This window comes from Scleropages formosus, chromosome 9 (genome assembly GCF_900964775.1).
Source record: "Scleropages formosus chromosome 9, fSclFor1.1, whole genome shotgun sequence".
Lineage (NCBI taxonomy): Eukaryota > Metazoa > Chordata > Actinopteri > Osteoglossiformes > Osteoglossidae > Scleropages > Scleropages formosus.
Window position 1 is genome coordinate 17,146,504 of NC_041814.1, and position 15,810 is coordinate 17,162,313.

The window sequence follows — 15,810 nt, forward strand, 5'->3', positions numbered from 1 at the left end:
ATGACCATGACATAGTGGTTGGATTTAAAAATAAATCAACTCTGAAACGGAATTCCACTGCCAATTGCATTCATAATTTGAGGACGCAGTGTCTCTCTAATGTTTACTTATATCTTTCAAGAAGGAATATGAAAACAAATTAATGCTTTACACTAAAATTTCTAAGACATTACATGCAGTTTACCAATTTCTTTTTCAGTACAAAAGCACTTACACTTTCTGGAATGGTCGGAAGTCCATTAATATCAGGAGCTATGAAGTATGAATGCTGTAGGATAAGAGGGAACAGAAATGAATGAAGTCATCAACATATAAGACAGTGCTCTACTGTTTACTGCTCATTTCTTTGCATATAAAATTCATAAATATTCATTACACATGCTCTGTACCTTGACAGTGTACATTAATACATATTTTGCACTCATAGCATTGACATAAGACCATGTACTATAGTAAGGAAATTCATTTATTATTGCCCTACTGTGGAAGATCATTCTAAACAGTACTACAAGTTTGTCTTATTACTGGAGCACACCATGGTTTAATACTTAGATGAGTTCAGCAGAAAGGGGACAGACAAGGTGGGAGGCCAAACCTTCCCAATGTCCTCCAGACTCCGAGACTAAGATCCCAAGAATGGCCAATGGTCTGCTACTCATCTTCCAGACTAAGCCACACTTTGTTGGGCCTTACCTTTTCTCTCATCATTACCCACATACACACTTTCGGAACCGCTTGTCCCATATGGGGTTGCAGGGAACCGGAGCCTACCCGGTAACACAGGGCGTAAGGCCGGGGGGGGAGGGGACACACCCAGGACGGGACGCCAGTCCGCCGCAAAGCACCCCAAGCGGGACTCAAACCCCAGACCCACCGGAGAGCAGGACCCGGTCCAACCCACTGCGCCACCGCGCCCCCCTCATCATTACCCTTTTACCTTTAACAGTATTTCTGTCAAATTCAATAAATAGAAAGGAAATGCTTAAAAAATCATTCATATCCATTTTCTTCCTCACAATGTAAAATGATATAAAGACTATAAATTTCTCAACTTAAACACAAGGGCAGTGGGTAATCTCCACTTGCATGTTTGAATCTCACCTCCTGGTGCAGTGCTTATCCTATCTTACTCATCCTAAAATTGCTCTAGTACTAAAGTTACCCAGCTGTGTCAATAGCTAGATTATGGTAAGCATGAAAATGTAACTTCTGCCCGAGAAAATCGTCAGCTAAATTACTGAATGTAAAAAAAAAAAAAAAAAAAGATTTTCCAGATATAACAACAACAATAATAATAACAATAATAATAAGCGTTTTCTGCTAAGTTAAGAAGGAACAGTCTGCCCTGTTTTAGCTGGACATCTCCAACTATCTGCAGTAGAACAGATGACTCGTTGTCACCGAATGTTAACAGCACTTCCGAACTGTGTAGCACACGAGTCCGAAGTTCAAGCTCAACTCAAAACCCTTGCATGTTGCCTATAGGGGATCAGCAGAGCTTCAAAAAGGGTTACACATCAAGAACCACAACTGGTGTTTGGCAAACAAAAGAAAGCTTGTCATGCGTCCACCCCCAGAAAGGGCCAGTAAGTACGAAACCCACCACCAGGAAAATGTAAGCGCAGGTAAGTGCCCAGCGACGACCTGAGTGCACAGAAGTTGTCAGTTACCAGAAGCTCACCATACAGGTATTCATGCTCAAATTATACTGCTTGTAGCTAAGTTCAGACTTCAGCTGCCTGCAGGGACGTAGAAAGACTGAATAGAGACGTTAAAACTTGAAACTGTCATCCGAACTGTCGGTGTTTTTAGGTTCATAATTGGTGTAAAAATGCAAGTGGACATGAAGTCCCAGGGAAACAACTGTTTTTACAACTTACTGTATATGAATCCACAAGGCACACTCTGATAATTCTAAAATAACAACATATCTGCTAAAAGCATGATGCTTGTTTTTCATGGCTGCATGAAATTATTTGGAAAACACTTTTATATTTGAAAAAGAGACGCTAAATATGGGTTAACGGGAAAGGCATCAAGGAGACTTCTTAACAACAATTGCTTTTGCTTTAAAGACAAACTAAAGAAACTTCAGATATTCAAAAAGAGAATACAGTAGTGCAGAGCAGCATCAATCATTCACAAAGCTTGATTGTCTTCCAAAAAAGAAGAAAAAGACACTGAGGCCCAGGACAGTTTGTTTTTGTTATATTTAATCGAGAGAGAGCCCGATTTGGGTGAGGACTGTAAGGGCCTCCGATCCCCAGTGATTAGAGCAACCGTCTCGGCATTTCAAAGTTGCTCCGCACTCACCGGCTCCTGGCTTCGGGGATCTTTCACAACGTGCCCAGTGGCAATGTGCAACCGCTCGTTCTTGCACGTCGAGGAAGAGAGCAAAACAAGGTTCATACTTGAAAGGGCAAAAATAATCTATTTCTAGATGCCGCCATGAAATAGAAATATGTTACACGATATTCTTGTTCATGTATTATATATACTGTAAAGCTCTATGATTTTTTTTTCTTCCTCCAGTATACACTTAAACAGTCTCAGACTGTTTTGAAAGTTGGTTCATCAAAAAAAAAGAGCGGCTTCAAAAATACCAAAGAGCATGTAATTGCACTTTGAAATTACTCTTGTTATCAGGTTTAAAAAATTAATTGGATTAAAGACCTCCAAGAAAATAAATATTAAATTTTTACTTGATAAAAGGCATGAACTGGGCTGGATCAAACCTTGTGTGGTTTCTCAAGGACTCTTTCCACGTTCTCATACCTTAAAGGCTCTGATTCATACGTGAAAAATGAAGCAGGTGCACAGGACTCAAAGCCACTAACACTGGCTGAGCGCTCGCTCTCACTGTACTGTTACTTTGTCTCTGCTGGTCAGTTCCAAGCTGCTTCGGAAAAAAGGATCTACTAAACGAATTAAAGTAAACAAACAAAGCGCAACCACAAAAGCGTCTTTCGGCCAAAAAAAATATGTAGAGCACCAAGTAAGCATTTAGTTTCATTACATTAAAAATAGCACCCCATTTACCCATTTAAGTCTGTTTAACAGCTACACTTAACTGTGACAATCTAAAAGGTGAGGTTTTAACCAAAAAACATAGTAAAAAGCACTTAGAGTTTGTTTAATTAGTGCAAAAAGGGGGGGGGGGGGACATTCCCGTAAATCTGAGCGAAACGCATGGCTGTCTCATTTAGAGGACATCTGCTGGGAGCTTCTAGAAGGTGACCCACTTTGGACAGCTAATTTGACTGGACTCTAAGAGAGAGACATCAGTTTCAATAAGGACCATGTAGATTGGACAACACTGCCCAGAAGACAGTACTCCATATTAACGCAAACATAAAAACTTCCCAAACGTGCGGACTCGCATCGGGACACGTAATTATTATGCACAAAAGTGGAACACGCAAAGCGTGACTCGGAAAAGCACAGTTCGGCTTCACAATACAGCAAATCAAAACGCAATTCTGCCTTGAAAAGTTCAGCTTGCGTGAAATCTAGTAATACATACCACACTCAGACTGACGGGAGCGTTTGGCTTTGGCACTGGATGGCTGTGCAATGATTTTAACACATCATTCAAGTCATTTTCCTGCAGGAAAGACAAAAGAGGAAAGGGGCACAAAACACTTTCAGCGGCAAATATTTCAAAGAATTTTCTCAGCACAAAAACAAGGGGGGGGGATGGGGGGACTCACTTGTTCACATTTAACAAGCAGCAGTGAGGCTGAAATCTACAAAATGATGGAAGTGCAGCTGCCTGTTATGCTGGCGTTGATGACAGGGATGGTTACTACACTTCGTTTTACAGGATTAAAACTGTAATCTGTTCGACTGACGAAACTAGTTAGCGTTTACTGGTCGTGCACAAAAATAAAATGCAGCTCTACATAGTTCAGAATTGCGTAGCATGGCTAATCCAAATAAATGACAATATGACATGAATAATCATTGGAAATTTAAGCTCAATGGTTAAGATTTTTTTCCTCCTGCTTCTTCTAACCTTTACATCAACACCTCACATTAATGTTTCAAAAAAATAAAAAAAAGGACCCTTCCCTGTTTATCTAGAGCACATGCTTCTAATTTCAAAAAAACTAAAGTTGCTCAATGTTTGCGAAGAGAGATGCAGCTTGTGCTCCGACACAGACTAGGCTGATCATAAACAGGGGTGTACAAGGAAGGGATGACATGGACCTTAACCAAAAGCACAGATCATCTACAAAATACTCGCTCCAAAACACCATCACTGTAAGCAATTTTTTCCAAAAGAACTAATTTTGCCTGTAAAAAACAAGACGTGTGTGTGTGTGCGTGTGTGTGTGTTGTGTGGGGGGAGGCGTTGCTGGCTCTGCTGCTAGAATTTGTGCCGTACACCCCTGACTTAATGCGATTTCCCAGGCATGTGCAAGGGCGGTTCACCCCCACCTCAGGAGGCCGACGCTCACACGCTTGGTCAATAACATAGCCTGAGGAAACACTTAATTAACCCTCGGCCTAAACCGCCCTGGCTCTCATCTTCCTTCATCTGTCAACATCACTTTCCTCTTAAAAAAGCAGGATAAGAGGAGGAGTCTCACTCTGCATCGCTCTGTCACCTACCATACACATTTTCACTTTTAAACGTACCTTTCAATCACGGCATTATTCCAACGGATTCCTAAATGTTATTCTTTGTCAGAAATGCATCTTCTACTCTGTATAGTTAAGGGGGAGAAAAATGGTTCCAAGAAAACGACACCCCAGAAAGGGGGGGGGGACGCAGTCTGGATGATGTCATGTCAGCTGGGTTTCGCATGAATGAAAAGTGAGATCAGGCAAAAGATCACATTTTAGGCAAACAGCACAAAAAGTCGTTCTTTGTCAACCTTATACCTGCTTCACAAAGACGCCACTCGGCTTCAGAATCCAAAACCGCTTTTGCGGAAGCGCGGCATCCCCACAAATTGTTTTGTGATATTTTGCGATATTTACGCAGTGAGAAAAATGGGCCAGCTAAAGAAATGTGGAGATCATGTTCAGCGTGGTGAAAGAAAGGTGGGGAACTTCTATACAGAGAACTAACAAACAAACATGAGCGAAACACTTTGACACACTCTTTCAGGAGGCTTCGAATGGGATCAGGTTGCTATTTGTTCCAGCGAGGAAACCTGAATTCTGCAATCCTATCATAGCACCCTTTAAAAAAAAAAAAGGGAGGGAGGGGAAAAAAAAAAAAAAAAAAAAAAAAAAAAAAACTCACTGTACATAGATGGGAGCCCCCTGACAGTGTGGTCCCGCTCTCTAGCTTTCAGCCGCTTACATCCCCTCCCACTGTCATAATGAAAGAACGCTTTCCACTGCTCTCGATCCACTCTGCTGTACATCCGTGATGGGCTTCCCTTTTTTACATTTGGTCTGTGCAAAATCAGCAACCCTGCAACCCGAGTGTGGATGAATGCCTGACTCTTTCACTGCTCTTTTCAGAGACGTCATTAACTCACTTAAACTCAAAATAGCCTCCGCAGCCGTATCACTAGGGATGAGCTGTATATTACACAATAAGCTCCAAAGAGGAGTAAGAAATATTTGTAATACAGGGATTTACAGCATCATCAACAGCGTCTCGAAGCCATCCCCTTGTGCATGAACTAACCGGTCAAAAAACTGCATATTTTACACAGGTATATATGATGAGACTACAATCGGAGGCCATGCCTTTTTATGACCACTAATGTTCAATGAACTTTGTATATGGCATCATCGGTATTAACAAACATACAAACCACAGAGGAAATTAAAATCATGCCAAAAACATGTATTATTAGATGCATCTTGACATAGTTATACCTGACCTGTACTCAGCTGAAATGAAATTAATTGAAACATTTAGGCACCAATCAAATTCCAAACACATACAATGTTTTTGCACAAAGTGAGTAGACTGAGAAACATGTCATCAGTTCCAAGTATCATTTTCAGTAAGCTTGTTAAGTAATCCGCACCGTCTCACCTGGTGTTTTGCTAAGTAGTCTGCCAGTGTATTTAGCAGCTTATAGAAAATCTCGAACCATGGGAGGTAACTGGGGAAAAAAGAGAGAACAAACACTGAGCTTGACTTTGATTAAACAAGGCATTTATTTCAGTCTATAGAACAAGGTACATCTTCGTGGAGCATCGTTTGCAATTACTCCATTGACAACTTTATCTCTTACACCCTTGTACAGCACAAATAAAACACACACATGGCCCTTGTTTCGTTGTCTTTTATTTACTTGACCCGTGTCCAAAGTGACTTACAACATTAGATAATGAACTTTACAATGATTTACCCATTCATATAGCATGGTATCCTCAGTGGGACAATTCAGGGTAAGTACCTTGATCAAGGGTACTACAGCAGGAGCGTGATTCAAAGCGAAAACGTTCAGATTGCAAGATGAGCAGCCCTAAAGAGGACACTACCTTCTGACCACTCAAACCGCTGTCTTCCGCTCAAACACCCAGCGAAGAGTCAAATTCGCGCTCACACTTGGCACACTACTTATAGTCATTCCAGAGAGGTTACGCTGCACCGCTTCTTATGAGCACACACTTAGATCGCTGGTATTTTATGAATTCCTGCCATGTCTGTACTTTTAACAGGAGGGGGGGAGAAGGTTTGTTTCTGCTACAAAACATCAGTGGGCCACCAATGCCCTGTAATGAAGGAACAGAGATGCGGTTGTTTACAAGCATGTTGCCCCCAGATGTAAAAAGCCAGCCGGCATACTGTGCGTGAGATGACTTTGAAAAGGCCTTCCTTTGTTACAGCTTTTGAACATGTTAAAAACAACAACAAACCATCTCAACTATCGATTTAACTAAATAAAGCGGAAAAAAGAAATAAAAAAGATTTTGTACCGAATGTACAAAACATTGAGATATAGAGCAATACTGCTCATTCTTATCCTATTACTGTGAACTGATGTTTCAGTTAAATATGATTAATTTTGAGGTCTCACATTAGTGCCATCATCTAAAGGAATAAAATCAAAGTCAGCTCAACACCAAATTTATGCTCTCACTTATTTATTCACATGGTGTATGCTACTCTTGCAAGGTTAATTTAATTGAACAACCACAGACCATGAAAAGCATAATATGTAAATAAAATTTGTAAAGATAAATTTAAGAAAAAAAAAAAAAAAAAAACTTTGGCTAAAACATATCATCTACAGCACTAAATGTACTTGAGTGTGTATCTGTGTGTGTGTATATGTGTGTGTGTCTGTGCACTGAGAGACCTAAATTACAGTGTGGGTCACCGGGTGCTCTGCAGACTGGAATTAACTTGAAATAAGAGCAGAGTAGAGCCAATTTAATGAAAATGTGTGTTTTGATGAACAGGCCGATGGTGAATTCGTCCAAGAAACGTTCGAATTCTTACTAACAATGCCAAAAAAATGACACTAAAAAAGGTAGCATAAAACTAAATAGTTGCCACATAAAAAAATATTAGTAAATATACACATAAGTTCATTAAAGTGCAAGAATATGTAATGTATGAGTCAAAAAGCTAAAGACTCAGCGACATCGAAATTCTCAGCAGGCTTCAGAAAACAAAGCCAAGTCATTATCTTGCCTTTTCCTGTTTAAAATGCAAGGCTCTTGAATATAAATCCTTCATTTTTCATTTTGAAGGGTTTTTAAACACGAGTCTTCCCTGTCAGAGAAGCTCAACAGGCCTCAAAGCCTTCAGACTCATTATACTCCTAAATGAAGGGGCTGTAAATCTTTTGTTTTAAAGCCAAATAAATTATTGTAGTATGAGCAGCGGACCGTAACTCTGTAACATATCGGCAGTGAAATGCCTTACGAAACACACCAGGTTGTTATATTAAAATCTAATTTTTTTTTTTTTTTTTTTTTTTTTTTTTTTTAACACGGCTGGACTTTTTTTTTTTTTTTTTAATAAACTTTAACAGAAATCCCAAGCCTCCTACTCTTCACAGTTTGTGCCGTGAACCTGTTAGTGCTTAAGTAATCCTCAGATAACGAACATTTATCATTCTAAACTGCACTTGCCCCCCAATTTCTCCTGCACTTTCAAATATACATCACAGCAGTAAGCAAACCAACTAATCACCAAGCCGCAGACATTAACTCCTTGCGTACCTTGTTTGAAGGGCACACGTCAACACGATAATGAGGCAGCGCATCTGAAGTCTACATATTAAAAAAAGTCATCGTAAAGGTCATCTTAGGAGGACCTTCAGGTCTACTCTGCTCTCCTATTTGTGGTGAAAAATAAGCCAAGCTGGATTTAAATTCATTGCTAATTGGGTATTAAAACTGATTTTTAATCTTTCTAAATGGCAACGCAAAACTTTAGAATGCAAAGCCAGCTATGTATTAAGTGCCATAAATACATTTAACACCAGGTCAATTTCAAAAGGAGATCTTACATAATGACATACAAATAAACAGACTGAGTTTTGTCATAAAAGAGGTTCCCTCGCGCTGAATGGGTTTATACCCTCAGATTCATTCGGTCCTGTTCATGGGCCTTAAATGTCCATTCCCCCTGGAAACGCCGGCGCTTCTCAGCGTGCCCCTGGTTGCCAATCCTGTTCAAGATCCGACTACACGTTCTCCTTCCCAGGTTAAAGGTTAAATAAAGGAAAGGAAATGCTTTATGCCCCACCGCTGAGAGACCACTTGCACAAGTAGATGTACGGTAGTTTTCCAAGTCTTAGCAATCAAATAAAAGGAATCCACCTTTCTCCATGCACCCGCTTGGGGAGGGGAAAAAAGTGTAAAATGGAAACATTTGCTTTTGAAAGTGGTTTTGCCTGAAGGGAGCGTGACCCTTCGGCCTGCGGTCGAGCCACACCGCTACAAAGGCCCTTCCGTATAAAATTGTCCCTCTCATTAGGGCATTTCCTTGTGGAAGCAGAGGTGTCAATTTTACAGTCCTAGCACTTCGACAATCAAACTGCAACTGCCTTCATCATTTTAATCACTCATTTACACTTTACACTTGACACCACAAAACTTTTAGTGTTATCTTCTTGGACAAAATACTAGCGATGTGTCTAATATATGTGTGGACAGCAAATTAAAGGATTTTACACCTATTTTACTTAAATTTGAATTTTCTACAGTCTCCATAAAAAGGAAAAAAAAATCTGCTAATCAAATTTATACATATAAGCTCTAACATTTGGACATTACTGTATAAAATGTATTACACTGATTATTTCTGATACTCGTCCTACTTCCCTGTTTAAACGCCACTTTTAGCGGGGTCTTTATTGTCAGACTAATTCTCAAAAGCAGGTCAATATTTCCAGGTTCCCAGTTTCCACTTCAGTCAGTTACACAGTGAAGGAAGACACGTGAAACAGGAACAGCTTGGGAGGGTCATGAAATGCTTTATTCCAGTTTTAACAACTTACAGTATATTCTCCATTATTGAATTAGGTAAGCTGTGCGAGCCACTCAGAATGCATAATGCATTTTATACATCACATGTCAAATGAATTACCATGTAAGAATCAGCGAGGGGGCCTTCTGCTAATTGGCAGCGGGACTCATGCATAATTACCATCGAACTGTCTCCGTCATGCTTCTGTGCCAGTAGCCACATAACAAGGAAAACACAAAAGGGCGTCTTGGTGGGGCTTGGAGGACGAAGCGGGACAGGAGTTCATCAAGAGAGCACAGAAAACCAACCGTCTGTCCAGCACTGCTGAGCAATCATCCAGCACGTCGCATGTGAACCGCATCTAACGCGAAACATTTTGAGCATCTCAGAAAAGAAGGAAAGGGCTAAATAAACAGCAAGCGAGTAGTTTACGGGCTAATCGTTTCGCTGGACTACTTGAACATGTCGCTGGACTCAAAGTGGAGACCCGAGTTTGCCTCCGACTTCTTCGTGAGACAAAGGGTCGGGTGAAGCTGCCGCTCTAGCGAAGGCCGGCTAGAACCATCAGTCTCTGCAGCATACAGTCAAAGTCCCGTCAATATTTCAGCGCAAACTGTAAGACCTACTTTTACAGTGGCGCTTAAAAGTAGCACCGGAGTGTGCCGTGTGTGTGTGTGTGTGTGTGTGTGAGAGAGAGAGAGTAAGAGAGAGAACCATTTAGAGCACAGTGAGCAGCTCAGGAAATGTCCCCATCCACTGACCCACCTGAGAAGACAAATGCAGACCTTGCACCCGGAGGTGAGCCGGCAGAACCCAAACCTCTGCTTGCTCTCGATGTCGGTGAGCACGAACGTGAAATTCTGTCCAACCTGGTTCGGCGAAACTCTAAAAATACACAGGCAGAAGTACACATGCTGTAAACGACAGAGAGAAACTGCATTAAGGAGACTGCAAGTACAAAAGAAAACAAAGTGTGGTTATTTTAAGGGAGACAATGTCACCTGACAACACTATACAATAATAATAAGAATACTACAGTATAAGAAAAACAACAACAACAACTATATACAATGTAAACCAGAGGAGCCCGGGCCATGAAAAAGCTGGCAAGACTCTTCTACCAGGACTCAAATAAGGTACTAAAACTGCTACAACTTTTTTTTTCTCAAATATAAAATGAACAGACACTGTATCACATTTGTAAAAAAAAAAAAGAAGCGCGTCATCGCAAAAGAGTGTCTATATCGGCCGTAGAGACCACTAGATGGCAGCAGTAAAGTTTCGGCAAAAACACACACACACACACACACACACACACACACACACACACACACACACACACACACACACACACACACAGCCCTGCTGCATACCTGTAACACAAGTAATAAAGGTGTATTCACTGTGTGACAATCGCTCGCAGGAAAAGGTAAGAGGAAAAGCTCAGGTACTGTTTAAAGTTTCCCTGTAACTCGAATCATTTCATGCATAAGGCAGCTGCAGAATATTGATAAATCTTTTTACTGAACTAGTTTATGATAAATAAATAGCCTACACCTGATCTTAGCCAAAAGGCCTAGAAGGGATAGTCAACGATGAGAAAAGAAACAGTCTTCCGTTCGAATTCAACATTAACCATCTTCCATACAAAGCAGTGTATTTATGAGAAACAGAAATGTTTGCCGAAACACACTACACACAACCCGGGTTCCTTTGTTCAACTTGACCGGGTCGTCACGATACTGTGATCGTGTGCAATAAAGGAGCACCGAGGAGCCCTACCTTTCGACGTCGAAGGGGAAGCAGAACTTGGGCACGGTCTGCAGCACCTCCTGCGAGAAACACGTTGAGAGCGCAAAGTCAGAAGGACGCATGGAAAGAACCGAGTGAAAAGGGGCAGACTAAAACACTGCAGCGCAAACAAACGGAAAAGAGCAAGGTGCTGCTCACGCGTGAGGGGCGACTCCGGCAATTAGCCATCATTAAGCGTGGATTGTGAGACGGGTCTGCCGGAGCAGAAGAAGGCAGCGGCGCCGGCAGATTGCCGCGACAATGGCTACGCGGCACCAGGTCTACGAGGCCTCGCCTGAAGGGCATTACCTCCTAACACCTCCCCAGCGAGACTCGCCTCACCGGGAGCATATGGATTTTTTTACAGGGAGAGCTGTGCCATATGGGTTTAGCCATGTCTGCCGGTGCTTGTACCGTGGTCGAGCCATGGGGAATTTGTGACTGATCTCTGCTCAAAAAAAAGAACTGCAAAATTTTAATTAAAAAATTAAAAAAAAAAAAAAAAAAGTATGATAGGGATAGAGGCGCAGATAACTCTGTGGCACAGCAAAGTGTGTACATCTTGTTTAGCACACTATTAAGCTGTCACACACATATGAGTGCAATGTGTTGCACGCACCCGATACTATCATTAAGCATTATGTATGCAAACCAACATGTTCGCCAGAGTGCCGCTTCTCACAATGCACATGGCGCGCAATCCGTTCCCCGGCAAATGAAAATGTCCCGCTGCCAGGATATTGTCACAGCTTCCCCTCCATTACCAAAGCCGTCCGTTCAGTAAGGTGCCCCGCGGCACCGGACTGCGTCGCTGCCATAAAGCGAGAACACGGTACACGGTGCTGGGTGTGCTGCGTGTACATCGGTGGAAAAAGGCACACTTTGAAGGAGTGCACCTACCTATATGAGAGCTGATCCGTTTGGCACAAAGCTTTTAGGAAGGCTTACCGAAAAGGCACATGTTCAGATACTGCGTAAGGACTAGGGGAGATCGGGGGCATATAAACACTCCTAAGAAATGGCCCCTTCAGATTTTTATTGTTCATTTTACCCAGTGAAGAAAACATGGGGAAAATGCACACGGATGAAAGAGATGAGTGATTTTAATATTTTAAGTCATTAATTCATTTACTGTCAGAATACGCTCTGTATCATCATCTGTTCAATAAAGGGTCATGGTGGTCCAGAGCTTGTCCCGGAAGCATAGGAAGTGAGACAAGGCACGCCCTGAATGGGACGTGAGTCCATCTGAATCTCACACACACACACACACACACACACACACACACACACACACACACACACACACTATGAGCAACTAAAGAGAGTCACCAATTTGCCTGAAACGTGTGTCTTGTGAGAGTGCTACTCGACGCGGCACCGCACCGCCTATGTTTAGAACGTTACGTTTAAAATGTCCCAAACACGTCATGCAGAAAGCAGCCTTTGGACACGATCATTCTCCAGCAACCATCACAGGCACCTTTTTACTTGGTCAATCCAGGCGATCAAGTTGCAGATGAAGAGGCCTACAGCAAAGGCACGAGCCATGAAGGAGCCGGAAATTATGAATGAGCAAAGGCTACAGGTGGAGCCTAAGACTGATAACTTACTGCTGCGAGGGAGACATCAAACAACAAAAACCGCGGTACATCCTGTGTGGAGCGACCACTTGTGATTTTATTTATTTTAAGCTATTTTCCGCACGAGCTGGTCTCTCTCTTGAGACGGTTGTTTACGAATGCGGACACCGTCAACAATACAACGCTCATTGTCAGTGCAAGAAATATCCTATCAAACCAAATCGTACATGCAATAACTTTTATGTTTATCTTAATTTATTTGCTTTTAGAAATTCAGCTAATACAGCAACCCACCAGAAAACTGAAGCATCTTACATGGTAATTAACTCATGACATCTCATTGAATCGTTCCTTCAAAAGATGCAACAGTTCCATTGGAGGCGTCCACTTGGTGGAACTGCAGGCCGGCCGGATCGTCATGCTGTCAAAATGTGGGGGGAGGAAGTGGGAGATTGGCCTCGGTTCTCACCCCTCTCCCCACTGGCAGCAGTCTTCCCCGGAGGCTCCTGCCTTTAAACCTCTGTTCTCTTTAAAATTCAAGCAGCCGGCAGACCCGTGAGCTGCAGCGTAATAAAAACACACAGTTGCTATGCCTGTGTCAGTGTGAAGCCACCAAGCTGGTGGCAGAGGCTCCCGACGGAGCTGGCTGACTGGCCCCATGCAGATCAGCACCAGATCCAGTGATCTCCACAGCCCACCCCGAACACTGCTTCAATAACAACCCCTTCTGCACCCTCCCGCACTCCCGCCCTTCCCCAGAAAGGCAAGGGCCACTGCATGCATGTGAAAACTCAGTTTACATGATTGTGAAAGTGCCAGATTTGGAGGAAAGCAACATGATTAAAGATTTCAAACAAACAAATAAATATTTAAAAATGACCAGTGCCAGTAATGAAAAGGCCTAATAAACGAGGAATATGTACAGGCTGGTGCATTAAAACAGAAATCATGGTAAATCAGTACATGGCCCACTGTCAGTTCACTCGAGGTCAGGTTTAAGAGGTGAAGGAGTTTATTTCACCCTCAATGCTAAACTCACATGGACCGAGCGAGCACACAGCATCCATCATCAAAAAGGCCCATCATTTACATTTATTCATTTAGCACACGCTTTGGTCCAAAGCGACATACATCCCAGCGAAAATACAATTTGTGCATTACATTAAGAGAAAGAGACATAGCTGCAGACATACGACTCTCAAGTAAACCTAGTTTGTTACCCTCCACTTGATGCACCGATGTTCATCGCTAAAGTAGGAGCAAAAAACACAGGATAGACAAATCCTGATACCCTCCTACCTTTTATAATATTTAAAAAAAAAAAAAATACACAAACCATTACATACAATGCCGGAGTAGCGGCTGTGTAAAGGCTTATCTGGGGATGCTCGTGAAGTTACGGTGCACGAACGTTTACACCGCACATGAGCTGGAGAGCTCTTGGGCGAAATGGGTCCGGAAAAGGTGAGTTTTCAGACCCTTCTTGAATGTAGACAGAGTTTCCGCAGTTCTGAGTGAGAGGGGAAGGTCGTTCGACCACAACGGAGCCAGAAGCGAGAACATCCGTGCTTTACCATCAACACCTTCACTTCCTCAGGCGTCTGAAGAACGCCAGGATGTCCACTACAGTTCTCAGCACTTTCTACAGGTGTGCGGTGGCGTCCGTCCTCACAGGACGTATCACATCCTGCTGTGGCAGCTGCTCCGCACAGAAGAAGAAAGCCCTACAGAGGGTGGTTGAAACAGCTCAGAAAATCATCGGCACACAGCTACCAGCAGTACAGGACACCTACACCACATGCTGCCTCAGGAAGGCAAAGCGAATCATGGAGGATCACAGCCACCCTGCACGGGCACTTTTCTCTTTTCCGCCCTCCAGGAAGCGGCTTACGACTATTCGAACCCGCAGCGCTAGGTACAGGAACAGCTTTTACCCCACTGCTGTAAGAGTGTTCAACACACACTGATGTGCAACATCAACAGCGACACTGGATTTTACACTGTCGCTTTTTGCAACTACAATTGCACTGATCCCTCCAAGCGCAACGCTTGCATTGTCACTTTTAATTCTTTTGGTTATTTATTGTTATTGGCATTATTTATTGTTTTTTTTTTTTGTAGTACTATCTGTTGCATAGTACTGTGCAAAGGTTTTAGGAATTTTGAGGGGGAAAAAGTTGTAAAGTGAGAATGCCTCCAAAAATAATGCCTTTTATGAATAAACTTCCAACAAAGCTTAGTAACCATCCATCGTCAACAACCGCTTGTCCGAGTCTCACTCTCTGGCGGGTCTGGGGTTTGAGTCCTGCTTGGGTTTCCCTGCGATGGCCTGGCGTCCCGTCCTGGGTGTGTCCCCTCCCCCTCCAGCCCTTCGCCCTGTGTTGCCGGGTTAGGCTCCGGCTCGCCACGACCCCGCTCGGGACAAGCGGTCTCAGACAGCGTGTGTGTGTGTGTACACCTTCTTCAACAACATACAAAACCCTTACTGTAAAACTAACTTTTTGCAAAATGAAAGCTTGGAAATATAAAACATGCTCTTTCCCATTGACACTAATGCAGAAGACACTAAACAACAGTCCAAAATATTTTTGTGAAACATCTCAGTGCCTAAGAATTTTGCACAGTACTGTATCTTGTACTGTCTATCGTCCTTGGAGAAGCATTCAAGCAAGAATTTCATAGTATAGTACTTTGTAAATGGTACTTCTGACAATAAACCTTGAACTTAATTTTAACGATTTTAGCTTTGCACAATGATACTGTTTAGAACAATAATAGTGGCATGGAAGGTCTTCATGTGAATGTGATATGAGAGAAGTTCCTACCCTGCTTGAACTTTGTTCCTTTAAAGCGAAAATGTAACTGTGCATCCGTATGAAACCACATCGCTCATCCCACTTCTCCTCTGCTGCCACGGTCAGCGCCACTGAACTGCAAGCAGAGCATGGACACGAGTGTCGAGCGCACATGTGAAAGTGCTCCAGTGCCTGGTACCCAGGCTCTTTAACGCGGCATTTTCTTTAACAGAACTTTAAA

The 15,810-nt window shown here is 42.5% G+C and overlaps 1 protein-coding gene across 3 annotated transcripts in view; it reads right to left on the minus strand.

Moving 5' to 3' along the window:
- The window catches only part of dennd1b (DENN/MADD domain containing 1B), an 82,708-nt gene that overhangs the window by 34,971 nt on the left and 31,927 nt on the right, over positions 1–15,810 (minus strand). The window contains exons 3-8 of one of the 3 annotated variants that reach the window (XM_018754174.2): positions 11,183–11,232; positions 10,166–10,314; positions 6,005–6,074; positions 3,524–3,604; positions 2,314–2,373; positions 215–268 (exon numbers count right to left, since the gene is read on the minus strand). In XM_018754174.2, the coding sequence (XP_018609690.1) occupies positions 215–268; positions 2,314–2,373; positions 3,524–3,604; positions 6,005–6,074; positions 10,166–10,314; positions 11,183–11,232 (464 nt within the window). The remainder of the gene's footprint in view (positions 1–214; positions 269–2,313; positions 2,374–3,523; positions 3,605–6,004; positions 6,075–10,165; positions 10,315–11,182; positions 11,233–15,810) is intronic. The other 2 variants (XM_018754173.2, XM_018754176.2) reach the window with 2 other exon arrangements.